Source organism: Theropithecus gelada, chromosome 19 (assembly GCF_003255815.1).
Source record: "Theropithecus gelada isolate Dixy chromosome 19, Tgel_1.0, whole genome shotgun sequence".
In the NCBI taxonomy this organism is placed as follows: domain Eukaryota; kingdom Metazoa; phylum Chordata; class Mammalia; order Primates; family Cercopithecidae; genus Theropithecus; species Theropithecus gelada.
Genome location: NC_037687.1, coordinates 14889829 through 14916613, shown reverse-complemented (window position 1 = coordinate 14916613; position 26785 = coordinate 14889829). Strand labels below are relative to the sequence as shown.

General features: G+C 56.1%; 1 protein-coding gene across 2 annotated transcripts in view; it reads left to right on the top strand.

Annotated features, from left to right (window-relative positions):
- The window catches only part of BRD4 (bromodomain containing 4), a 45701-nt gene extending 20098 nt beyond the window's left edge, over positions 1-25603 (top strand). Inside the window, exons 8-20 of one of the 2 annotated variants that reach the window (XM_025366819.1) lie at positions 4044-4253; positions 4940-5139; positions 5620-5915; positions 6943-7053; positions 16401-16453; positions 16564-16933; positions 17671-18258; positions 21153-21265; positions 21365-21527; positions 21654-21784; positions 21912-22117; positions 22197-22443; positions 22724-25603. In XM_025366819.1, coding sequence (XP_025222604.1) covers positions 4044-4253; positions 4940-5139; positions 5620-5915; positions 6943-7053; positions 16401-16453; positions 16564-16933; positions 17671-18258; positions 21153-21265; positions 21365-21527; positions 21654-21784; positions 21912-22117; positions 22197-22443; positions 22724-22792 — 2757 coding nt within the window. In that variant the 3' untranslated portion in view covers positions 22793-25603. Of the gene's footprint in view, positions 1-4043; positions 4254-4939; positions 5140-5619; positions 5916-6942; positions 7054-11874; positions 14138-16400; positions 16454-16563; positions 16934-17670; positions 18259-21152; positions 21266-21364; positions 21528-21653; positions 21785-21911; positions 22118-22196; positions 22444-22723 lie in introns of those variants that run through there. The other variant, XM_025366820.1, reaches the window with a different exon arrangement.
- Positions 25604-26785: the final 1182 nt, after the last annotated feature.

Genomic DNA, 26785 nt, shown 5'->3' with positions numbered 1-26785 from the left:
GGTTACAGGCGTGAGCCACCATGCCCAGCCAGGCTTTTACATTTGAATGCAGGTTTTGTTCAGTGCCGCCCAGTGGCAGTGGCGCCCTCAGATTTGTATCTTAAGCTCCTCCATCGCTCCCTCTCTCCCACTCTCTTGAGAAGACAGGGGCACAGCTTTTGCCCACACTGCCCACGTTGATACCCATGCCCTTCATCTACCCTCACAGGAAGAACTCAGCAGAAACAGATTCTCTCCCAGCACCACAAGTGACTGTTTTGAGCTACTTTACTTAGAGAAAGAAAAGAGAAAGCACCTTCTGATGCATTCTGTCCCTTTCTTCATTTTTATCTCATTTTTCCTGTCCTCTCCTGCACCCTGGAGCCACCTCCTTTTCACAGATTTTCTCCAACAAAGATTTTTGGGTTTTAAGTGTTTTTTGCATTTTTCTTCTTCTGGGAAACCTGCCTGAATGTAGAGTTTACCAAGGCCACTGGGATGTCTGTCACACCACAGACCCTGCAGCAGAAGAGTTTCTTCTACACACGGGCTACAGGTGCTGGACTGGAGTAGACACAGGCCTCACTCTTAAGGGGGGCCCAGTGCAGGCAAGGGGTAGGGGTTGCTGTGGGTGGGCTGCCTCTGGCCCAGCCTGCTTTGCCTGCCCTGGGGAGGGGTACCTCTCTGCCAGTGCTTGGCGGAGGTGTTTCTCTTTGAGCAGCAGAGTTGATGTGGAGGGTTCCAGGGCAGGCTTCTCTTCAGTGGGCAGTTGTGTTTGTGGCATTTCAGCCTTTGTTTTTCTTACTTCTCTCTACTTTTTCTGCATCAACATGGGGTAGAGAGCAAATTCTCCATCAGGGAAGGGGAGGGACAAAGCCCCAGCCCTTGCTCACCTCTTCAAGACCTGTTGGGACCTGCTTAATTGGGTCCCTTAATTTGGCTGGGCCCAAGAAGTGGGATTTATCTGGAAAGTTACTTGGAAAAGGAGCCACTTTATTTTTCCCCCTCAGCCTCTAAATTCTGAGGTCCTTGAGAAAACCTGTGTTCCACAGCCTGACAGCCAAGATACTTGTCTGAAACCAGTGGGGTGTGCTGAAACTGAGAAGCATGACCTCAGAGCCAGACCTCCAGAGGAGTGGGGTGTAGGTTATGGGATGCCGGGCAGGAGGCTGGGCCTCAGCTGGGTCTCTGTCAGTCCAACAGAATGCTTGCACTCAGTGTTCCATGGTGGATGCTGGTGCCTGCTACCCCTCACCATCACCATCCTCCCTTGTGAGAGGCTTGCCCTGGGTGTATCTTGAATCAGGTTTTACTGTCCTCTCGCTGGCCCCACAGCACCCCTGACTGTGTTCTTTCACTCTTAGGTCTTAGCACACTTCCAGCTCATGGCAACCCATTGCTGCCATGTATTCATTCGGTTTTCTGTTTCCAACTAGAGTGTGAACTCTTTGAACAGGGAACTTGTCATTGCTGTTTACCATCAAGCTGTTACTTGGGGACATGTGAGTGTTGCAGCCACACAGCAAGGTTTTCCTACAGCAGCCCTGGGCCCACTGGCTTGTGGATTTCCCAGGGTGCCCTCCACTCAGGCTACAACAGCAGTTCTCACGTCCAAGAGGAAGTGAAGGATGACGGGGTCACGCAACTGGACACGCTAGGAAGCTGGCAGTTCCCAGTCCCACCAATGTTAGTTTCTCATCCCAGCTGGCTTTGTGTCTTGTATTCTTTGCTCTTTGTTCTTGGGGCCTTTGGAGAGCCAGGGCCGTGGGCACCCAGGGAATGGAAGGAGGCCTCAGAGTGAATGCTATACGCCCCCACCCCACCATTTACACAGCAGTCATCACTTGGTGGGGAGGAACAAGGACATCCTCATGTCTCAAAGCTGGCCCAGGCTTACAGACTAGTTCACTGCAGTAGCTACCACTCAGTAGAGGGCACTCCCTCTGTCCTGGGAGGCAGAGCTGATTATCTCCCTTCATGATGCCTTGACACTTCTGAGGCCCACTTCTCTAACCTGCTCCCTGCTGCTTGGCAGCAGGCCTGGCTTTTCCAGAAGCTCTTGTGGCCCCAGCTGCCTCTTGGAGTCATTTTGGGACCTGAGACCACCCACATCCAGAACACTACCCACCTGGCACATAGCTGGGTGCTGCAGGGCTAGGGATCTGTCTTACTCTCTCACTAGGGCCTCCACTCTGATGTGAAACCCCCCACCTTTTCCTCCTTGGACCCTACTCCTGGCAGGTTAACTGGTGATGGTCTCTGGTCATCCCTTCTTGTGTATCTTCTTCCTTGCCTCAGACCTGCTCAAGGAGTTATTTCTGAATAAAATTATTTGCTGGGTGCAGTGGCCCATGCCTGTAATCCTGGCACTTTTCACTGTAGGCCTCAGCCTACATTCTAGGCCACATCGTGAGAGGATCCCTTGATCCCAGGAATTGGAGACCAGCCTGGGCAAGATGGCAAAACCCTGTCTGCACAAAAAATTGGCATGGTGGTCTCACTTACTCAGGAGGCTGAGGCAGGAGGATCTCTTGAGCCCAGGAAGATGAGGCTGTAGTGAGCCATGATTGAGCCACTGATTGCATTCCACCCTGGGCAACAGAGCAAGGCCCTATCTCCAAAAAGAAGAAAGAAGAAAGAAAGAAAAAGTTACTGGGTCAGGCGCAGTGGCTCACGCTGGTCATCCCAACGTTTTGGGAGGCCGTGGCAAGTGAATCTGTTGAGATCAGGAGTTGGAGACCAGCCTGACCAACGTGGTAGAACGCTGTCTCTGCTAAAAATGCAAAAATTAGCTGGGCATGGTGGTATGTGCCTGTAATTCCAGCTACTTGGGAGGCAGAGGTTACAGTGAGCTGAGATTGCGCCACTGCACTCCAGTCTGGGTGACAGAGTAAGACTGTCTCAATAAAAAGAAAGAAAGTTACTGGCTAAAGGAAGTCATGCTCTGTGTGGCCTGGAGGGGAGGGAATCAACACCACAGTTATATGGGATGCCTGCTCCAGCAGCGTGGGAGAGGAAGCCTCAAGGAGTGTTTCCTGAGCCATCAGGAGGGGGTTCCAGGGCTACAGTCCTTTCTGAAGCATTGACACACATTTGGGGGAAGGTCCTTGCCATGGTGTGTTTCCACGATGATCAGTTTATTCCTGGTTTAAAGCAGGTCCCAGAATTCTGCTGGGAAGCGAGGCCTGTGCTTCTGCCTCTGTCCTGAGCCATCACTGGATTGAGCACAGCGCCCCCAGGGTAGGGCAGGGACTTGCCAGCTGGCTGGCAGTATGTGTGGCCAGACCCAGCGTCCATGTGTGGCTGCTGTTCCCTGAGCTACATGACCCCATGTGGTTCCATCTGATTACTGGATCTTAGGTTGAAAGGTCTTAGGGTCTCCTGCGCACAGTGGTTCCCTCCTGCAGCCTGTCCTCAGTGCCCCACACCTGCTGCCTGAACTTCTCTTACCTTGTCCCGCGTGCGCTGGAGGTGTCTCCCCCAGTGGTGCAGCCCTGCTTGGTTAAGTGCTGCAGGGACGATCTGAGGAATGAGGAGACCAACTTAGAGCCATGTCTGCTACAACAGAGCCTAGTCCCCTAGAGGAGGTGTGCTTGTGGCAGGCACACTCCCACCAGGGACCTCTGCACGTGCTGTGTCTTCTGCGTGGAACACCCTTTCAAGCCACAGACTCCTGCTCCCCACCACGCACCTGGCGGGAGCTTTGGCTGTTTTGCGGTTTGGGGGTGCCCTTGACCCAGTGCCATCTGTCAAGCACCCCCAGACTTCAGTGGGCTGGCTGCCTTGGTGGCCTGGGTCTCATGTCTTTACCTTGGCTGTGTTCTCCAGGGAGTAAGTGCCTGGCTACATCTGGACCACCTTGCTCTTCAAAGTGAGATTTGAGAGGAGTGTTGCAAGAGTTTTCGGAGGCCCTTGCCCCCATCTTGGCGGCAGAGAGGATCACCATCCTCTTTCGCCCTCGGTTGGTTTCTGTTGAGTTGGCCCCAGCAGCCAGTGAGGCCAGGTGATGCTAGGCCGCGGCCTGGGTACCCAGCAGCCCTCACAGCGTGTCTTTCTCTCACCAGGATGTGTTCGAAATGCGCTTTGCCAAGATGCCAGATGAGCCTGAGGAACCAGTGGTGGCCGTGTCCTCCCCGGCAGTGCCCCCTCCCACCAAGGTTGTGGCCCCGCCCTCGTCCAGCGACAGCAGCAGCGATAGCTCCTCGGACAGTGACAGTTCGACTGATGACTCTGAGGAGGAGCGAGCCCAGCGGCTAGCTGAGCTTCAGGAGCAGGTGAGGACGTTGGTGGCTCCATTCTTAATCCCCAGAGTCCATGGACCAGGGTGGCCTCCCCAGAAGTTTCTAAGAGATATTCTTGGCTCTGAGTTCCCAAGGGAGCAGAATTTTCACTGGACCGCCTGTGGCCTTTTCCCCTCTGCTAGGTCAAGTGCATGTTGATCATGCACGTATGTGTGTTATTTGTGTTGAGCTTGCAGTTGGGGATGGGGAGTGATGTGGCCATTTTCTGGGCAGAGAGGAGGTGGCTTGATCCTTTCAATGTCTGGAAGGAGGAGGTTGAGCCAGGATGTTCGCCTCTCCTGGGGCTACCTGGTTGTTCCTCTCCCTATAGCCAGTCATCAGGCCCTTCGTGCCTGACGTGTCTGTATGCTCTTAGTTAGCTTCTTAGGGGCCCTCCTTCTGGGATCAGGATGGCTGTGAGACTTAGTGTCTGTCAGCTTGATCAGCTTCTCTGTTGAGGAGGACACTGGCAATCTTTGGAGTTGAGGGAATGGGTGGAGATAGGCTTGTTAGGAATCTGGTTAACATGACAGGTGCAGAGCTGGGGGCCTTCCCTCCCTCTGCCTCCCCTACACACCCTGATGCCCCAGGTGCATGTTTTTTGGAGCAGTCGCCTGGGTCTTGGGTGACAGAAAAGTGGTCTTAGCCCTGAGTGTGTGTCTTGTCTGTCTGGTCCACAGCTCAAAGCCGTGCACGAGCAGCTTGCAGCCCTCTCTCAGCCCCAGCAGAACAAACCAAAGAAAAAGGAGAAAGACAAGAAGGAAAAGAAAAAAGAAAAGCACAAAAGGAAAGAGGAAGTGGAAGAGAATAAAAAAAGCAAAGCCAAGGAACCTCCTCCCAAAAAGACAAAGAAAAATACTAGCAGCAACAGCAGTGCGAGGTCTGTGTCCCCTGAGTTTGCCCTGGGTGGGGACCCTCCTTCCAGGGCCTGCTCTGAGACTGTGTGGGCCACTGCCCCTCCCCGTCCTCGTTGGGTGCGGAGGCTGCCCCTCTGCAGCGTGACTCCACAGGCCAGGCTGGTGGCCATTTGCACACAGGACTTAGCTGCACTGTCTCTGCCCCTTTCTGTAGGATGAGCCTTCGGAGCTCACCATGTTTCGTTGAGGGGGATGGGCGGCAAGGATGGGGCTGTAGCACAACCCCCACTCAGGCAGCCTGCAATCACAGTTGACTTTCAGTCTCTACTGGGTGCTCCCAGAGATTGAGTTGCCAATCCCCCGTTTCCTGTGAAGGCCGGTGGGTGGGGGGTATGGGAAGGGCGCCCCCGGCACCCCTTCACCCCAACATACATGTGGAGGAATGAGTGCCTGGCATCCTCAGGGGGCCCGTTCTTGATGATGTGTGCATCGTCCCTTCATAGCAAGAAGGAGCCAGCGCCCATGAAGAGCAAGCCCCCTCCCACGTATGAGTCGGAGGAAGAGGACAAGTGCAAGCCTATGTCCTATGAGGAGAAGCGGCAGCTCAGCCTGGACATCAACAAGCTCCCCGGCGAGAAGCTGGGCCGCGTGGTGCACATCATCCAGTCACGGGAGCCCTCGCTGAAGAACTCCAACCCCGATGAGATTGAGATCGACTTTGAGACCTTGAAGCCGTCCACACTGCGTGAGCTGGAGCGCTATGTCACCTCCTGTTTGCGGAAGAAAAGGAAACCTCAAGGTGTGCTTGGGCCCTCTGGGCGTGGGGGTCCTTCTGTGGGCCCCCTCAGTAACTTCCCTCCTTGCTCAGTCTACTCTCTCTGTGCCTTTTTTTTCCAATTATAATATTTGTGTTCTTGACACAGAAATCTCTGAAAGGTTGTGACGTCACCCTCGCCCCTAGGCTGTCAGTGTCTTTCTAGATCTCTGACTGGTGGTGTCTGGGACCCCTCTGCACCTTGTTGCCTGAAGCTGTGTTCTAAACCAGAGCTGCTTTCGACCCAGGCTGCCTGCTGCTGAGTCTTCCTCTGGCCTCTTTGGGGAAGGAGGAAAGGCGGGTCTGCAGGGTCCCAGGACCTGTGTACCGATGGTTAATGTAGCACTGAACTGGCCTTTGTCCCTCTCTAGCAGGGACAGTTAGGTGTGGCATCCTTTCTGGACTCTTCCAAGCAGCTGTTTTGTGTCACACAGCTCATCTTGGCCTACGGCTTTCCTCTGAGGACTTAGGATCCGGTGTCAGGGCATTGCACAGTCTTTGTCCCCAGCCCAGACTGGCTCTTGGGATCCTTGGTCCCCTACCTGGGGCACACCACATGATTATTCCGGCGTGTGTCTGAACAGCTGTGTTGAGAGACCCCCTGGGGTCTCTCCCTGCCTTGTCTTACCTCTGGGCAGCATATTCCTTTTGGATCCTCTTCTTCCCCTGTCAGAACAGTAACTGGGAGAATCCAAGCCTCATGCCCAGCAGTACCTTGTGTTAGGAAATTACCCCTCTGCCTGGTCTCTTGAATCCCTGATAAACCCCTCAAAGGGAACTTTGAGAGACTGAAGGAACCTTGAAATCCCAATGTCCGCAGTCTACGACCATGGGAACTGTGGGGCCACGTGAGTTCTGGGAGTGGCAGCTGGCAATTAGGAGCAGCCCCTGGGCCCACCGTGCACAGGCTCCTCACTGGTCCTTCCTCCAGTTGGATGGGGTGTGCCTGTGGCTTAGAGCGGCCTCCTGGGCCATGGCCCTGCCTGACCAGCTCCCATTGCTTGGATTGTAGCTGAGAAAGTTGATGTGATTGCCGGCTCCTCCAAGATGAAGGGCTTCTCATCCTCAGAGTCGGAGAGCTCCAGTGAGTCCAGCTCCTCTGACAGCGAAGACTCCGAAACAGGTTAGGTGACTTGTGTCTTATGTGTCTTACCAAACTTCTCCCACCTGTGCCCGGCACCAGCTCAGTCCTGTGTCCAGGATGCTAGAGCCCAGAGACGGCCATCCCAGAACTTGCTGGGTTCCTCTGTCTGCCTGTCTGTATCGTCTCCCTGGGGCCATGGATAGCCTTGCATTCTGTGCAGCAGTGTCCATTCTCTCAGCCTGTCCGTCATGCTGTCCCTGCCAGGGGCTGGTCATGGAGTACAGATGGCCAAGGACATTGACACTGCGGAGCCCTGGATGGTGGGTGGCGAGGCTGGGCCATGAGGACTGTGGGCATGGGGGCCCAGGCTGTGCTGTTGACCTTGAGGTGACCGTACCCAGCTTTGTGCCCCAGAGGAGACTTCGTGTCCCTAGGGCCTTCCCCATATCACAGTCACATGCAGTGCGGCCGCTTCAGGGAGACACTTTGCTCGTTTCTGGTGGATATGGAGCAGTCTGCTGCTGGCCCCTGCCATCAGCTGGGCCCCGGCCATTGCCTGCTCCTCCCCAGAGTGTGCTCGTTGCTGTGTTGGCTGCTTTTGAATCTGCCCTAACTCCACACGCACCTGGACTTGGTGTGTCTCTCCTGCAATTCTAACTAACAGTCCCTTCTCTTCAAGCCCTGTGGGCCTGCACGTCGGACCCTGGGTTCTGCATTAGAGCCCACCTTCTGAGCAGCAGCCTCAGTGGGAGGTGGAGGCAGGTAGCGATTCTGGGTGCCAGGTGGGAGTGGAGAGGGTCTGCTCTCCTCCAAGTGTGCACTTTCCTCATTATTCTCAGGGGCACAGATGCTCAGGCTGGCGCAGAGGAGAGGATAGGGAGGGAGCCATGGTGCCCAGGAGGCCTGGCGACCAGCCCCTGCTGAGCGATGGAGCTAACATCCTGTGTTTATGGCCAACGGGGTTGCCACTAGGCTGGTGCAGCTGCGTCAGTGAGCTGGCGTGCTGCAGACCACCTGAGAGCTGGCCCTAGGGTCTCAGGCAGGCTGGGGAATGGGCATCCACAGTGGGAAACCTGTGTTTTGGCAGTAGACTCCTGCATGTTTTCCCACGGGCCTGTCGCATCCCTGGGATTTTATTCTAACTAGAAATAAATGCTAACCGTCAATAATCAGTGCATGTAAATAACTTGATCGTGCCAAGGAAGATTGAGGACCCCTCACAGCAGCTGGGGAGAGCCATGTTGCTCTGAGGTGTGTGCGCACAGATGGGGCGGGGGCAGGTGGCACCTCGGGTCTCGTCAGTATTCCTTTTCCCTTGGACAGCCTGGTGCCCTCTGCTTCCCAGGTGAGTGAGGAGACTTGCCTTGAAGTGGGCTGAAAGACCCTCCAGGACTCCAGATGCCCACATTCTCTAGCACAACTGTGCAGAATGCCCTGGGCAGCTCACTGGCCTCGTGGCCTTCCCTGTCGCCATCCTTCACGCTTTCATCTCTAACCGGCACTCTCCCCACACTGCTTTTGTAATCCATCAGCCAGCAGGAGGCGCTGCACCCCATGGCTGCCCAGGATAGGGCTGGCTCTGCCACCCGAAGCTAGGGCCTCCACTCGCAGCACAGTTAGTGGGGTGAATGGCTGTATTCTTGGATCCAATTAGCATTCCTGGTGGCCGCTGACTTTTCACTTTCGGTGCCAGCCGAGCCTCCAGCTTGCCTTCCTCTGAGTTTTTGCATCTCCTGTTTTCTAGCTGACTGCTCCTACCGGAGGTTTTGTAACCTTTGCATCTAAGGATCTCAGTGACCAAGTGGAAACCCCAGATGCTGAAATTGTCAGGGGACCTGATTAACTAAAATGACATGGCATGGTTGTGATGGGGGTGCTACTTTAGCCCTCACAAGACAAGACACCTTAGAGGGCTGTGGACATCATATCCTGATTTCCAGTCTGTGGTTGTGGCCTTTGCCCTTGGCCTCTGCGTCCCTCTTCTGGGCTCCTCTGCTTTGGCAGAGAAGTTGGGAACGCTCCTGGCTTCCTGAGTGAGTGCCCCACACCCCTCCTCCCGCTGCTAAGATTTTATTATTTTTTCACTCCCCCACTTTAAAAAAAGTGGAAAGATTGTGCAACAAGTAATCTGAGAGTCCTGGGAACAGCTGTCCTGGCGGGAAGGAGGGCGAGATTTACTGTCTCAGAGCCGCTGGCTCCCAGGCTCCCAGGCTGTGGCGGTCCAGCCCTGGCCACTCGCGCAGCTGCCTGGGCTCTGGCCTTCCCCTCTTCCCAGACACCCTCCCCACCTTGGGTTTTGCCTGGCTCCCTTTTGTCTTCGCAGTCCTGGCCAGCAGGGGCTTTCCTTTGCCTTCTGCGTGCACTGAGTGAGCTCTGTCGTGGGCCGGCAGGGTGCTTCTGCTCTCAGGCGGGGTTGCTGCTAGGGTTTTGTACGGCAGATCCCGAAGCGGGAATCCACATCCTGGCACCAATAAATGCAGCCTTCTCCTGCCCTGTCCTGCACAGGACTCTGCATTCTCAGGGCCGGGGGGCAGAGGGGGCGTAGCTCCTTCAGCAGCTGCTCTCCTGGGTCCAGGAAGTCCAGCAGCCCTGATGTCCATGGCCAGTTACAGGCAGCTCTGCCTTAGTGGGGGAGTGGGTCAGGGTGGGGGAACATTATTTCCCTTTGGTATTTTGGGGCCTAATTGATTTGCAGCTCCCCCCAACCCCCCTTGTTCTTGTGTTTCCATTTGGATTGGAGCCGAAATTCCTGAAAGGGCCTATTTTTGTCACTTATACTACGGGGTTAGTTCCACTGACACGGCCCTGAGACATGAATCACCAAAAGAAACCGAACAGAGTCACTAGATTGAGGCTGGGGGGTGTGATACTGAACACTCCTCCTGGCAGCTCTCCATAGACCAGGATGCTGTAGACTGATGCAGGCATGGAGTGGTCCTCTGCGGCCAGGCTCCAGTTCAGGAAGCCACGGAACACAGGCAGGAGGAGGATGGCGGGGGTGGGTGCTGCTTTCCCAGCTGGGTCCCATGCTACCATGTATTCCCCACCCTCTGCCCCGGCAGCATGCAGTGCAGTGGGCCAGCTCTACCACTTCCTCTGATTCCGGCTAGTGCTTGGGCTGGGGTCTTTCATTGAGCTGTGATTCCAGCTAAAGCCTGGAGCTGCTTGAGGGTTCTGTATTGTGACAGGCAGGGGTAGGCCCCCCTCCCACCACCCCTAGGGCATCTGCAGACCTGGGGGGATCAGGCTGGAGGAAGACACTGTCCCAGGTAGGCTGTGGACAGTACTGTGGCTTTGCTGTCATTAGCAGCAGGGTTAGGTCTGCCCAGCATATGGGGCAGGGCATGTCCTAGGAATCTTCTAGCTTTCACTTGGCACATTGCTGACATCTGGCTCTTCCCAAGTGTCATGCACAGGTCTTTGTGAGCCGAGGTGTCTCCACAGCTTATATTCCTCTTAGGGATACCCCCTTCACCTCAGCTACCTGGGCTGGGACAGGGTCTCAGGGAGGTGTGAGAGATCCTCCTGGGCTTTGGTCTGGTCTTCTAGTTGGAGCGGGAGCGCAGTCCAGCTATTTTAGTCTCCTGGCTTCCTTTTCCCAGGATTGGAGCGTGTGGGTGTTTCTTAATGGCTCCAGGGGAAAAAGGAATGCTTGATGTTTTGGAAAGATTCGAGCTGGGAAGTGCAGACAGAGGCCATGGGGCGTTCTTACCACACAACCAGCCTCAGCTTCCTGACCCCCAGGGTCTTTGAGGCACTTAGTCGCATCGCCAGGCCTGCTGCTTGCCTCCTCCACAGTGTGGCGCTTACCTAGGGGAAGGGTGAGGACCCTGAAGGTGGGGGAATAGGAAGAGACTTGAAGATGGGGCAGTAGCCTTTCCGTCTGCACAGGCAGGTGACTCCCCCTACACACCCAGTATTTGCAGCTGGAGGGATTCTGGGGCTTCATGGGCGGGTGAGGGTGAGCCTTGTGGAATGTGGCCCGGAGTGAGAGGCCGCCAGTGGGCGGGTTTTTCCCATGCCCGCACTCAGGGGCCAGGGAGTAGTAGCACGTCGGTTGCATCCGTGACTCCAGCAGAGGCATCTGCTCTGCTGCGTGGGTGGGAACAAGCCCAGCGCCCCTCCCTGGTCCAGGGAGCCATGTTGGATGCCCCAGAAAAGGAAAGAAAGGACAAGACTTTATTCCTTAATGTGTTTCTTTTTCTTTTTTTCTTCCTCTTCAACAGTGTATATAATAGGTTCTGCTTTTTATAGAGTTTGAACTTTTTGTTTGGGGGATCTGGAGAAATGCAGAAATGAGGCTGTTTGCTCTTTCCCCTCCACTGGGGATCCTGCATTCTGGTACCTCCTTTCTTGGGGACCCAGGCGGAAGGGCTGGCATTGCCTCCCTGAGAATAGACAGTGCGCAGCCCCTGGATGTGAGATGAGCTCAAAGTCAGCAGGGGCCTAGTTGGCTTGCCATACCTGTCTGGTGGGACAGGGCAGGGGCACCACTCAAATTCAAAAGAAGCCGCTTGAGGTCAGTAAAGGAAATGCCGGCGTGCACTCAGGCAGGCAGGGCACTCATGGAGCTTGGTAGTGGGGGCCAAAGCCACTCTGTAGAAGCTGAACAGGCTGGGGGTGGTTTCCGAGGCACTCATGCATTCTGCCTCTGTGACCTTTCTAAGGGGGTGGTGGGTCTGTCCCTACCTATGGTTAGCTAGGCACGGGGCAGGGCTCCAGTCTCCAGTGCTGTTCTTGTGCCCATCAGCCACCAGGGTGCAGGAGGCTGGCTCGGTCTGCAGTTCTTCTGTTCTTGTGACTTAAATGGTACATTCCACACCATTTCTCTCACACTGGTTTCTCTCTCCCTCTACGTAGGTCCTGCCTAATCATTGGACACGGACTCTTAATAAAACGGTCTTCAGTTCCAGATTCCTTCCCAGCAAGCTATAGCTTAAGTCCATTTTCTTCCGTGAAAGGGACAGGACTCCATCAAGTTATGGAATTCCTCAGAGCCCTGGGCCTGTCCCCCGGGGTGGATTAGTCATGTCCAGCAGCACACGCCTAGTCCCGCCTTCGGGAAGGCTGCCTGCCTGGCCAGCAGCCTGGGCCTCCCTGTGTAAAGACTGCCTGGCTGTCCTGCCAAGCCTCCCTGGTCCTCTGGGGTCCTCTGGGTGGGTGGCATCTCCTGGAGGGTGATGACAATCCCCCACACATGCATTCATGTGGTGCTGCTCTGTGTGCAAAGCCAGACCCCAAGTATGTTTTCTCTCTCTGTCCCATCCCTCTTTTTCTGGGACTTTGGACCCTAACTACTTCCCTCCTGAACCTCGCAGTGACATTAGTCCAGGAGAGCTCTTGTTCAGTGTGTAGAAGAACACCCTGACCTCTAGAGCTGTCCCAGATAAGGAGTGGGAGCTTTAGAGGCAAGGCCTCTCGATCCTGGAGGGCTCAGTGAGGCTCTTCCCACAGCATGTTTCTCACTGATACCCTATAAGGCTCGAGCCACCGCTGACTCTAAGCCTTTTGGAGTCTTTCCTCCTCCGTCTCCATTGTTCCCGTGCATTTCCAAAAGCTTAAGTTGCCTGGCGGGCATTTCCCCAGTTTCTTTGGCCTCCCTCTTCTCAAGTCACATAGGGAAAGTACCTCCTGGAACCAGGCTGCAGTGTGCAGGACCTGCCGGGCAGGCACTGGTGAAGGGCCTTGGGCCCATCATCCCCCAACCCCACCTCACCCCACCCACCTCCTCTAGGGGGGCGGATCTGGGCTGGTGGACTGGAGAGGGTGTCACAGACCCTCAGGGACTGCCCCATGGACACCTTTGATTGGTGTTAACAGTGTGAACATTTTTCCCGTCTTCAGTCCCTTAGAATAACGACAGCCCCTGGGGTTGGGGCACGCGAGGGTGGCCACATCATCCAAGCCCTCCCAGAGGCACTAATAGGCTTTTTTGCTCTAAAAATAAATACCGGCCCTTTTTTGGTCACAAATCCAGCATCTCAGCAGAAAACTGCCTGACATGAAAAGTCCCCTAAGGAACTGCATCTGCGTTTCAGGGGCTTTTCATTTTTTTCTCCTTTTTTAAAGTGTAGATTGTGGGTGCTTCCTAAAGGCCTGCCTTCTTCTGAAACTGGAAGTGGGCTGTCGCCATGGGCAAGCCCTCGGGTGCCGGCTCCCCACCGGTGTGGGAGCCCTGGCAGCTCTCCTCAGCTCCCTGGGCTTGAGCAGCTGCAACTGCCCCAGATTTGCTGTGGAAGCAGGGGCTGGCCCTGGCCTCACCAGAGCCTCCTGGGGCCTGCATTGATGCTCAGGAGTTCCTGGGCTGCTCTTGATCCTCTCTGGGCATCCAGCTTCCAGTCAAGCTCCGTTTGCCAAACAAACTATTCTGAGCTGCCCTTTGGCCTGCGCCTGTTGTGTTCCTGTTGCAGCCCCGCCTGGCTGAGACGGGGGCAGGCGGGAGAGCCTTCATGCCCAGATTCCCACAGGACAGTTGGGGAGCTGCTGGCATTGTCTTTCTGGGAAGATTCTGCTTTCTTGGACCAAATGGCAGCCTGGATTCCCAGTGTCAGGCCTGCATGCTGCCCCTGCCCCCCACACACACATGCGCGCGCACACAGTGCACATGGGCCATAGCCACAGGCCAGCTCTCCTCCAGGGTCCTTTCAACTTCACTGTCCAGGGACCCTCTCGTTCTTGCCCATGGGGCTTCCATCTGGCAGAGAACGCTCAGGGCTTGTTGAACTTGAAAGCACATTAGACTTAAGCTGTCACCTGTGCTTGGTGCCCCAGGAACAGCCAGAGAGGACAGTGCCCACTCACTTCTCCTTGTTGGCAGCCTCCTGTGCAGGAAGTGCCAGCCGGGCCTCAACGCACCAGCTGGCTGTGGGTCCTGAGGAGGAGCGGGAGGCGGCCGCTCAGTGCAGGCGGGGACTCCTCTCCTCTGCCCTGACCTTACCCTCCATCCTGCCTCCTCCATTGGAGTGGGGCTGGGGGGTGGGCGGAATCAGTGTTTTAATCGGATTTTTAAAAAACATTTTATTTCTTTGTACAATTACCATCCTATGTAAAGATGAAATTTGTGTTGAGTTGAAGATTGTCATGGAATAAAGATCACACCGTACTTGAGGCCATCTTCATGTAACCCTTTCTAGAGAGTTTTGTGTGGGGGTGTCTTGGGGCTGGTGTGTTGTGAAGCTGTGCACTTCCTGTCTTGTCTTTTACTGGTAACTCCGACACAAGGCTCAGACCACGTGGGCCAGATGGGGCTACCTCTACCACCAGCCCCTTTAGTCATCTGGTCCTGGGGGTCTGCCGTGCACCTCTCCCCCACTTGTTAGTCCTGCCTTGCCTGGGGGCCCCAGCACTTGCAAGGGGCCCTGGAGACAAGTCCCTAGGATATTACCTGTGGCCTTTCCGAGGCAGCTGAGACATGCCCCCTGGAATCCCCACAGGCCCTGCTACATCTCCTCCTGTGGGCCTTTGCTTACAGCCTGCAGGCTGTGAGGGGTTAGAGTGGCCATTCCTCTTTTACAACTGAAAAAACAAGGTTTCTTCCAAGGCCACAAGACAACAGGCGAGCCCCAGCATGTCCTTCCCTTGCACTCACACTTTCTCCCTCAACTCTGCATCTGGACACATCCCCGAGGCTTCTCCTAGTCAGATTTCACACGGTGGCCCTGCTGCTTCCCGCTACCTTCCGCCTCCTGCCCCAGGTCCCCTCCCAGGTATGCCCAGCATGCCCCCAGACACCATGGCTCCTTCACCTCCTCACACTGGGATTAGTGCTGGGAGAGAAGCCGTGGCCTTTTCTTCCTGCTTCCCTAGTGTGCAGGGTCTCACTGGTCCTGTGGCCGCCAACCTCTGCAGCCAGTGTTCCTCCCCGCTGCACCACAGCAGTCAGACTCCCTGTTGCCCTGACTCTGCAAATCTACCCGAGCTTTCCCTTCTGGCATGTCTCACCCACAACAGTCTCTCTCTCACCAGATGTCATACTCTGACCCAGAGCGTCCTGAGCCCTGTATGCAGGTTTGAGGTGGGGCCCCAGGTTCCCCTGTGTCCCCAGTTGCAGCCCCTGGTCATTTGTACAAGGACGTGTGTCTGTAGCTGCTGAGGTCTGTGTCCGTGTCTTGTTTCGTGTGGAGTGGTGAGCTCTTACAGGGCACAAGGTCTTTCCCCATCCCTTTTGGTGTCTTGCTGCACTGAGGGCCACGAGCCTCACAGAAGCTTAGCGTGGCCCTCCACGAAGCAGATCCAAGTGGAAGGAGCCTCGATTTGGGCAAAGCATGTGTCCTCCAACACCAGCAGCAAGAGGCAGCACCCTGGCAAGGAGCTCAGGCAAAGCCAGGCAGTGCCATGAAGTGCTTCTCAGTGACAGGAATCCAAAAGGCGCCATATCATGGGCCCGGCCTCCAATCTGGTGGCTGGCGACTGTATGACCTGCCAGCCCGTGAGCACTGGCCAGGGCTCATGTCCCCCACTGGGGCTTGTACACCATCCATGTTTGGTGAGGGGACATCCAGCTGGCAAAAGTCCCTTAGTGTAAATCTCTGGGGTGGGGACAGAGGTGGGCATGCTGGCTCTTGAGTACACCTTGCAGGGGCAGACACACCCTGGACCCATCCACCCCCCTGTGGTGCCAAGCTGTCAGCCCACAGGAGCGAGGGCACATGCCGCCTTCTGTCTGCAGCATGGTGACTGTGTCCCAAAGCAGGGACTTCTGAGGTCCACCTACCTCTTTAGTTGCTGGTCATTCCCAGGGGGCCAGCCTGCTCCTCTTTTTTTCCTCCTGGAGTGGGCTCTCTACATTCTCCCTTGCCGATATGTTCCTCACCGTCCTGTGGCTCTCGCCCCAGCTGAGCCTCTCTGCTTCCCCTTGGAGAATGGAAAGGAGTGGGCCTCAGAGGGCCATGCAGTTGGAGGCCCCTGTGAAGCTGCTTTTTAGCCATGTGACCCTAGACGAGTCTCCTCCCTTCTCAGAGCCCCTCTTTTCTCAACTGTCAGATGAATGTGACCATTGCAGCCATCACAAGTTGTTGGAAAACTGAGCAGGTTGCCGTCCAGGCCATGCACTCAGTCCCTATAGTGAGTGACTGACCCTTTTATAGTGGGAGGCGTTGGGCAAGCTCTCAGCTTCCGGTGCGGCTGTGGTGATCTGAAGCTTGGCAGGGGAGGCTTTTTCAGGCACAGTCCCTGCTAGGAAAAACAGCAAGCCAAGTGGGTAGGTGATGCCTCGCATGTCTCTCCCTCCCCCGTGATGACCAACTCATCCCGCTTCGAACCCGGCTGCCCTCTCTCAGGGTCACTGGTCCTCCTGAACGTGCCCTGTTTTTTCCTCTTTCTCTATCCAAGGCCAGCTCACTCACCACCTCCCCCAGAGCCTCACTACCTTCTCTTTTCCTCTGCAGAGATGGCTCCGAAGTCAAAAAAGAAGGGGCACCCCGGGAGGGAGCAGAAGAAGGTACATGGGCTCAGGGGGCATCCTCCATTATGTGGGAAACTGGGTCTGGCCCTGGCCGGTTCTGCCTGCCTGACATCAGCCTGTCTGTCTGTCTGTCTTTCTGTCTGCAGCACCATCATCACCACCATCAGCAGATGCAGCAGGCCCCGGCTCCTGTACCCCAGCAGCCGCCCCCGCCTCCCCAGCAGCCCCCACCGCCTCCACCTCCGCAGCAGCAACAGCAGCCGCCGCCCCCACCTCCCCCACCATCCATGCCTCAGCAGGCAGCCCCGGCAATGAAGTCCTCGCCCCCACCCTTCATTGCCACCCAGGTGCCCGTCCTGGAGCCCCAGCTCCCAGGCAGCGTCTTTGACCCTATCGGCCACTTCACCCAGCCCATCCTGCACCTGCCGCAGCCCGAGCTGCCCCCTCACCTGCCCCAGCCGCCTGAGCACAGCACTCCACCTCATCTCAACCAGCACGCGGTGGTCTCTCCTCCAGGTGAGCCGTGGCCCACCCCAGTGTGGGCTGAGACCCCTTCCTGCCTCGGTTCGCCTATGTGGTGTCTGAGTACTCTGGCTGGGCGGCAGCTTAGCCTCAGCGGCTCTGGTCTCTAGAGGGAAGATCCGCGGTTTCTCAGGGCCATCTTGGAAGTTAAAGGAGATGCTTCAAGACAGGTCTTGCAAGTTGATTCAGAAGATTTTTGTTTTTGTTTTTGTTTTTTAAACACCTGAGATCATTTGAGTAACAATCTAGATTTTGACTTATTTTTCCTGCTGGGCCAGGCGTCATGTTAGATGAGAAGAGCTGCGACCCCTCTGTAGCTTTTCTCATCAGGGGTTGGGAGGTGCACTCATGCAATGGGATTCCTCCCGTGGAACCTGGACAGCACTCACCTGGGGGATATGGGGACAGGGCCACCTTCCTGGGGGCCTGGGCAACGGCCGGGCAAGTGAGGGACCAAGCTCTGCACTGAGGTCTGAAGGGCCATTGTGAGCATGGGGAGCAGGAACTGGGGACACAGCATAGGGCAGGACGACACTGCCCTAAAGCCCTCTCTGGAAGCTGGCTGCTGCTCTGGAGTTTGTGGGAGACCACGGTAGGTGGGGAGGGAGTGCCAGTTTGAGGGAAGCCAGTAGGAGGCCACTGGAGTCCAGATGAGGTCAGGATGGAGCAGAAAGGCCAGGCTGGGGCCACAGGTGCTCAGGCCTCACCGCCTCGGTATTGTGTCGTTCCAGCTTTGCACAACGCACTGCCCCAGCAGCCATCACGGCCCAGCAACCGAGCCGCTGCCCTGCCTCCCAAGCCCGCCCGGCCCCCAGCCGTGTCACCAGCGTTGACCCAACCACCCCTGCTCCCACAGCCCCCCATGGCCCAACCGCCCCAAGTATTGCTGGAGGATGAAGAGCCACCTGCCCCACCCCTCACCTCCATGCAGATGCAGCTGTACCTGCAGCAACTGCAGAAGGTGCAGCCCCCTACGCCGCTACTCCCTTCCGTGAAGGTGCAGTCACAGCCCCCGCCCCCCCTGCCGCCCCCACCCCACCCCTCTGTGCAGCAGCAGCTGCAGCAGCAGCCGCCACCACCCCCGCCACCCCAGCCCCAGCCACCGCCCCAGCAGCAGCATCAGCCCCCTCCACGGCCCGTGCACTTGCAGCCCATGCAATTCTCCACCCACATACAACAGCCCCCACCACCCCAGGGCCAGCAGCCCCCCCACCAGCCCCCAGGCCAGCAGCCACCCCCACCGCAGCCTGCCAAGCCTCAGCAAGTCATCCAGCACCACCATTCACCCCGGCACCACAAGTCGGACCCCTACTCAACTGGTAAGTGGCCCTCACCTGTGGACTCTAGGGAGGCTGGTGCTGGGCCTGTAGTTTTGTCCTCAGGAAGCCAGAAGGGTTAACTCATGCTTTAGGCTGCAGTGGGTTCAGAGCTGAGCCTCAAAGTCTGGCTGTTTGGAGGGGGACCTGGAAGGGTCATTGGTGCTTTCTGCAGCGTGTTTCATCAGGTGTCTGTCTTGCTTGTGAGTCGAGATCGCCCAGAATAAGGCCCCTCTCGTCCCTCTTAGAACTTAAGAGTCAGGAGCACGACAATGCTAGGTGACTTCTCGCTAGGTGGGGAAGCTAGGGGCCCAGGGGAGGCACCTGATCCACCTCGAGGGGGTCAGGATATGCTTCCAAGAGGCAGTGATCACAGACAGGTAGCAGCTAACTTAGAAAGCAGAGTGAGTAGTGAAGTTCAGGGAGAGCCAGAACCATGGTGGGGAGCACTGCGCTGGAAGCTCAGAGGCAGCTCAGAGCCCGCCCGGGACCTGTCCTCGTCACCTGTTCCCAGCCTCCAGTCCAGTCCAGGCCACCCTTTTCCCATTGACAGCATTGGTCAGGCCACACCTTCTCACCTTTTCTGGGCACTTAAGTGTCAGTAACCAAAATGTCCTGGCTGGCTCTGGCAGGGGACGTTCTGGTCAGTGCCTCCTGATGTGGTGCTGCAGGGTTAGGGTGGAGGGTCCTGGCCTCAACAGTGTAGATGGTGCTGTCTGTCTTGGGCGTGTACCAGGTGCTACCTGCAAGCAGCAACAAGGCAGGCCTGTGATTACTCCTAACTCAACAAAAGCTGCTGGGTGCAGGCCGAGTGCGGTGGCTCACGCCGGTAATCCCAGCACTTTGGGAGACCAAGGCAGGTGGATCACCTGAAGTCAGGAGTTTCAAGACCAGCCTGACCAAGATAGTGAAACCCTGTCTGTGTTAAAAATACAAACATTATCCAGGCGTGGTGGCAGGCACCTGTAATCCCAACCACTCGGGAGGCTGAGGCAGGAGAGTTGCTTGAGTCTGGGAGGCGGAGGTTGCAGTGAACTGAGATCGTGCCACTGGACTCCAGCCTGGGTGACAGATTGAGACTCCATCTCAAAAAAAAAAAAAAAAAGCTGCCAGGTGCCAAGTGGATCGCTGCGTGTCCTGAGCCAGGAACAGCTGCCTGTCCTCCTCGGGAAACACTGGTGTTGGGCTTCGCAGCTGTGCGGCTGTGCCTGTTCTCACACGAAGCAGGGCCAGGCTCCTGTTGGGGGTAATAGACGGAATGCAAGGCATTTAGAGCCAGCACTCAGGTGCACCGGGCGCCTACCAGGACTGAGGCAGGTCTCCTCCAGCCAGCTCTCCTTTAGGTCCCTGACCCTGACTCGAGCCGCAACAGGCTAGGATGGGGCATCAAGAGGAGTGTGGATTGGGATCATGCTGGGAGCTTCGGGCCAAAAGCCAAGTTGTTAGACTCCCAGAGAGACTTAACAGGCATCCCTGGGCACCCTGCCAGCTTTCAGGAGCCATCCGTGAGCCACCCTCTGAACCCACCAGCAGGCGGGTGGTTTCTATAAACCACAGCCCCCGGCGCCTACTGTTGCCCAGGTCAGACTCAGCAGGTGCTGAAGGCTTCCCACCCTGGGTGGGTGGGAAGCTGTTGCAGTCGTGTGCCTGTGGATCCCTGGCGGGCCAGACCTGGGGCCCTCCAGCACTGAATGGAGATGGCAGTGCCCAGAGTGGTCCCAGTGTGCTAGAATTGAAGGAGATGTCAAGGCCAGGAAAACCAGCCACACAGGGCAGTGGGCTGCGGGGACAGGGTGGGCCTGGCCACCATATGGGCTCCAAGCAGCTGCAATGTCTTCTGGCATTAGGAGTGGGTCCTGGCTCTAGAGAGGCAGGAGAATCTACCACACCTGGGGCATTGTGGTTTGCTCCAGGCCTATGAAAATAGGTGCCTCCAGCCAACAGGACTCCTGGAGAACCCAAGGGTGCCTGTGCTGGCAGACGGTGGAAGGAGATGGGCGTGAGGCTAGGCTGGGAGCAAAAGCATTGCAGAGAGGCAACCTCCTTTGTGGACAGTGTGGCTTGTCCCGAGCTGGAGCTAGTCAATGGGCGGTGAGGCCCCTTGCCTGCAGGGATTCCAACAGAGAGAGGCCACGTGCTGAATGGCCAGGAGTCAGCTCCTCCAGCTGCGCAGTCCCGAGGTGCTGGCTTACTGTGATTCAGAGCCCAGTAGTCCCTGTGGCTACTGGATCCTTCCCAGCCTTGGGTTGGATGCAGGTGGCAGGCTGGTCTGTTTCCAAAAAGAGACAGCTCCAGGCCCTGTTCTGCCTGCTCCCCACTCGGCCCAGGTGGAGGCCAATTCCAGGCTTCCCTCTTCTGTGGGGCGTGCAGGCTGAGTGGGGAATTAGGACCATGGGGAGGGTCCTGAGCATCCCCAACCTCAGGAGTGAGTCCTGCACCCCCTGCTGTCATCCAAGTGGGCCAGGAACCCAGGCTGAGCTTTGTGGGGTTAAAAAGTATTAGGGCCCAGGCCCTGCCAAGCCCACATGTGTCAGGATCTGTGTTTGCCACAGCATCCCAGATGGTTCTGATGCACACAGGAGGGTCAAACACCAGGACTGGTGCCACAGGGCTCCAGAAAGCCCTGCTGCACACTGAGTTATTACCCACGTGCAGGGGGACACAGGGCACTCAGCCCTTTGGGGGAGGGGTCATGTCCTCACCAGGCCCAGTCTCTTGCATGGGTCTTTACTTTCTTGAGCTGAACTGATGGACCCTTGTCCCAGGGCCTGGGTGGCATGTGCAGGTTCTCCGTCCAGCCCATCTTTTCCTTCCTGACAATTCTCTCAGGGCCCAAGTGGCCCAGGGCCTGCAGCTCTAAGCCAGCCCCTTGACATATTCCTTGTCCCCTCTCCTAGGTCACCTCCGCGAAGCCCCCTCCCCGCTTATGATACATTCCCCCCAGATGTCACAGTTCCAGAGCCTGACCCACCAGTCTCCACCCCAGCAAAACGTCCAGCCTAAGAAGCAGGTAACGGGCAGGGCTGGGCCATAGTCTCCAGGGCCAGGCGTGGACCGGGGCCGGGGGTACCTGCTCACCTCACCAGCTGCTGTGCCTGTGCCATCCCAGGAGCTGCGTGCAGCCTCCGTGGTCCAGCCCCAGCCCCTGGTGGTGGTGAAGGAGGAGAAGATCCACTCACCCATCATCCGCAGTGAGCCCTTCAGCCCCTCGCTGCGGCCGGAACCCCCCAAGCACCCGGAGAGCATCAAGGCCCCCGTCCATCTGCCCCAGCGTGAGTGCCCTGTCCGCCCACAGCCAGGGCTCAGGTCCCCAGGCCTATGTTGGACGTGAGCTTGCTGTGGGGCTGGTGGACCATGCGCCGCCGTGGGCCTGGGCCCATGGGCTGTTTATGTTCCAGGGCCGGAGATGAAGCCTGTGGATGTCGGGAGGCCTGTGATCCGGCCCCCCGAGCAGAACGCACCGCCACCGGGGGCCCCTGACAAGGACAAACAGAAACAGGAGCCGAAGACTCCGGTTGCACCCAAAAAGGTCGAGATGGAGGTCCATGGGTGTCGTTTGCCCCTTGGCCATGGAAGGTGCCATGCTGGGCATGCCCCCTGCTATGCCCTTTAGGCACAGCAGACCCCTCACCCACCCCAACCTCTCTGTTCTGCAGGACCTGAAAATCAAGAACATGGGCTCCTGGGCCAGCCTAGTGCAGAAGCATCCAACAACCCCCTCCTCCACAGCCAAGTCATCCAGCGACAGCTTTGAGCAGTTTCGCCGTGCTGCTCGGGAGAAGGAGGAGCGTGAGAAGGCCCTGAAGGCTCAGGCTGAGCACGCTGAGAAGGAGAAGGAGCGGCTGCGGCAGGAGCGCATGAGGTGGGCGAGGGCTCTGGGCGGGGCATGGGGACTCCTGGGGCCACACCAGTCCCCAGGCTGACTGGGACCCTCTGCCCAGGAGCCGAGAGGATGAGGATGCGCTGGAGCAGGCCCGGCGGGCCCATGAAGAGGCTCGCCGGCGCCAGGAGCAGCAGCAGCAGCAGCAGCAGCGCCAGGAGCAGCAGCAGCAGCAGCAGCAACAACAAGCGGCTGCAGTGGCTGCCGCTGCCACCCCCCAGGCCCAGAGCTCCCAGCCCCAGTCCATGCTGGACCAGCAGAGGGAGTTGGCCCGGAAGCGGGAGCAGGAGCGAAGACGCCGGGAAGCCGTGAGTCTGGAGGCCTGGTGGGGACCCTGGCCTAAGGGTTAGCTCCTGGGGGAGCTGGGAAAGGGGTACTGGAGACTGGACAGGGAGGGGCAGCAGGGGAGCCCAGGCCCTGCTGGTCAGCGTGCGGTCCTCTGGGCTCAGATGTAGGGGCCTGAGTGCTGTGTGTGAACGGGATGGGCGCTGTGAGGGGTCAGCCCTGGGGAGGGCAGTGGGTGTGAGGACTTGGAGCTGCAGGGTGGCTAGGTCACCCTCCTGACTCACTCCTTCCTTTCTCCTCCAGATGGCAGCTACCATTGACATGAATTTCCAGAGTGATCTATTGTCAATATTTGAAGAAAATCTTTTCTGAGCGCACCTAGGTGGCTTTTGACTTTGATTTTCTGGCAAAACATTGACTTTCCATAGTGTTAGGGGCGGCGGTGGAGGTGGGAGCAGCGGCCAGGGGATGCCTCAGGGCCTGGCCCTCCTGCATGCTATGCCCGGGGCAGGCCTGACGGGCAGCTGAGGATTGCAGAGCCTATCTGCCTTACGGCCGGTCGGACAGACGTCCCGCCACCCACCACCCCGCACAGGACGTCCGCTCAGCGCACGCCTTGTTACGAGCAAGTGCCGGCTGGACCCAAGCCCTGCATCCCCACGTGCGGGGCAGAGGCCCTTCTCTCCGCCAAATGTCTACACAGTATACACAGGACATCGTTGCTGCCGCCACCGTGACTGGTTTTCTGTCCCCAAGAACGTGACGTTCGTGACGTCCTGCCCGCCAGGAGTCCTTCCCCACACCCTAGCAATCGCCGCCCCCTCCCAGGAGGCCAGGGCAGGCCCGCGTGGGCTGGAAGCGGGCGAGGCCAGCCCACCCCCTCGCTGGCACTGACTTTGCCTTGAACAGACCCCCCCGACCCTCCCCCACAAGCCTTTAATTGAGAGCCGCTCTCTGTAAGTGTTTGCTTGTGCAAAAGGGAATAGTGCCGTGGAGGTGTGTGTGTCCATGGCATCCGGAGCGAGGCGACTGTCCTGTGTGGGTAGCCCTCGGCCGGGGAGTGAGGCCGCCAACCAAAGTCAGTTCCTTCCCACCTGTGTTTTTTTTTTTTTTTTTTTTTCTATATATATTTTTTGTTGAATTCTATTTTATTTTTAATTCTCTCTTCTCCTCCAGACACAATGGCACTGCTTATCTCCGAAATGGTGTGATCGTCTCCTCATTGAGCAGCGGCTGCCACCGCGCTGTGGGTAGTGTGTGACCGTGGCTGTACTGTATAGTGAACATAGTTGGCATATCTTTGTTTGAAGTTTGTTGGTGACTCCACCAAACTGGTGTAAAAAAAGAAAAAGCTCAAAAAAATCCACAAAAAAGACAAAACACAAAAAAATCCGCCTATATTTTACTCAGTTTCAAACTTTATTAGTCTATTTTTAATTATAAAACCAGAAAGCTGCGATTTCTTTTCCTTCCCCTCCCCCCCCCCCCACCCATTTGTTGGCTTTTTTGTTTTTTAATGTCAGATCTGTTGAGTTGGGTTTTTTTGTCGTTGTTTTTTTTTTTTTTTTTTTTTTTTTTTTTTAACACTGAGAAAGGAAGGGCCAAGGGATGAGGTGGGCACCAGACCCTGGGGGCGCCACAGACTGAGACTCCCCCACCTGGCGCCCAGCCCTGACCAGCTGGCCGCTCCTGCCCATGCTTTTTTTTTTAATTTTATAATTGGAGCCCTTGGTGAGGTTACGCGTGCCATGAGAACCCACTCTACACCATGACGCTGGTGCCTCAGTGTTGGCCAAACTCTGGAGTCACTGACTGGTTTGACTTTCATACGGTGAATATGCATTTGGTCTGTACTGATCATGGAATAAACACATCTCTCTTTTTTAATGCTGGCGTCTCCCTGACATTTCTTTGTGAACTATTGCCTAGGCTAGGCCCAGGGGACCCCCTGGACCCCAGACCACCTCTGTACAGGATCTACCGCCAGGGATTACCTAGCCCCTCTCCTGTGACCTGTCCCTGTCTGCCCTGGGCAGGAGCCATGCAGGCTCATACCAACCACCCCAAGCTGAAGCTGTGACGCAGAGCCCAGTACCCATCCTTGTGGACCCTGGCCAAGGTGGAGGGTGTACTCCAGCAGAACCCTGGCCAAACTCCAGACAGTATTCTTCCCTCCACTCTACTCCATCCTGTCCCCCCATTCACCAAAGGTCTTGGGCCACTTCTCCCACCTTGCCTGCCTCAACCTAACTCCTCCTTTCATTTAAGCTCAGGGTTAACCAGATATTCTTAGATAAGTCTACATCCCCCGAAATAGAATCCTAACCCCCCCATGCATATACACACACGCGTGCACATTGCTGTCCCAGAAAGCCCACAGGTGGCCACCCTGCCTGTGTGCCCACCTGTGTACGCACATGCCCCAGCCACAAGGCACGGGTGACGGCCAAGAAGAGCCCCTAAGATGTAAGATACAAGTATATAATTTATATGTATGCAGAGACAAACTGAAACATTTCTAGCACTGTTTATTAACCTACATCCCCTCTTTTTGACCTGAAAGGTCCTTTATTGTCTTTGGATCTGCCAAATCTCCCTGTGAGGGTGTGGTTCAGGCATCCAGCCAGAGGCCCCCCACTTCCTCGATGTCCCTGCCCACTCAGGCACTTCCTCATATACCACTGTGCCGCTTCAAGTGTGACGTATTTAGGTTCTTTGGGGTTTCTTCCATCTCATCCCACCCCCTCATTTTTGTTCCTTGTTTTGTTCAGACACTTCCCCAGGCTGGGTCCAACTGCTGAGCTGGATAGTTTTCTCTGCACCTTCCTGCTGAAGATTTAACTCTGCCATGGCCTTCTCCACACCTCCCTGATGGGTGTCTCTCTAACTGGGTTGTAATTAGAACTGGGATCTATTTAATTTCTCCAGCCATTTCCCAACCCTTCCCACAGTACTAGAAATCTTAGTCCTATACCAGAGTAAGAGGTGTGTACAAGCCCCCACTGTACTGTATGCAGGGATCGCTTGGCCAATAATTATGTCAGTGCATCTGAGAGCTGTATTAAACACTTCAGACATTTGTAGAAGGGAATTCATAGACTTTTCACTTATATACGAAAGGTTCTTTTTTTTTTTGTGCAGTTCTCATTGCAAAAATAAACATTTGTACTGAATATAAAGTTACTCTCCTGTGACGACTGCTGTCTTTTTGTTTGAGGGTAGACAGAAGCGGGGAAGGTGAGGGCTGGGGTTCAGTGATGTGTAGCAGAGGAAGAAGGGAGGTTCCCAAGACATGCACCACCCATGCGGCCAGATTAGCGGAGTCAGGAGGGAGAGATCCTGGGAACATTAAATTGTGAGAGAATTGATTTAATGGAAGGTGTAAAAGAAAAAGCTGCCAGGCACGGTGACTCATGCCTGTAATCCCAGCACTTTTGGGAGGCCGAGGTGGGAGGATCGCTTGAGGTCAGCAGTTAGAGACTAGCCTGGCCAAGGTGGTGACACCCCGTCTCTATTGAAAAATACAAAAAATTAGCTGGGCGTGGTGGCACACGCCTGTAGTCCCAGCTACTCTGGAGGCTGAGGCAGGAGAATCGCTTGAACCCTGGAGGCGGAGGTTGTAGTGAGCCGAGATCATGACACCACTGCATTCCAGCTTGTGATTTGGTGAGACTCCCAACTCAAAAAAAAAAAAAAAGCTTTGATGTAGGCTAATCACACAACAAAAGAAAGGTAGTGGTTAAGTAGTCCAGGGAGAACAAAAGTTTGTACACTATGGGCAATGTAATCATAGAGGTCTATTCAGCTCCGAGATGCGTTGTTGACTGAGGCAGAACATAAACCACTATTCACCTTTAAGTAGCAACTTCATGGACTTAATTATGGTCCCAGGACAGTAATGTTTAGCAGCCTTGACAGTTCAAAGGTATATGGATAAAAGTGGGAGGTGGAAAGGGGCAAGAGGTGACAAGTGGAGTGTTTTTTTTTTTTTTCTTTTTTTGAGACGGAGTCTCACTCTGTCGCCCAGGCTGGAGTGCAGTGGCCGGATCTCAGCTCACTGCAAGCTCCGCCTCCCGGGTTTACGCCATTCTCCTGCCTCAGCCTCCCGAGTAGCTGGGACTACAGGCGCCCGCCACCTCGCCCGGCTAGTTTTTTTGTATTTTTTAGTAGAGACGGGGTTTCACCGTGTTAGCCAGGATGGTCTCGATCTCCTGACCTCGTGATCCGCCCGTCTCGGCCTACCCAAAGTGCTGGAATTACAGGCTTGAGCCACCGCGCCCGGCAGACAAGTGGAGTGTTTTTAAAGGAAACTAATAGGGAAACAAAAAACAGCATGTCCACGGGTAGTGATGTGAGCAAGTCTGT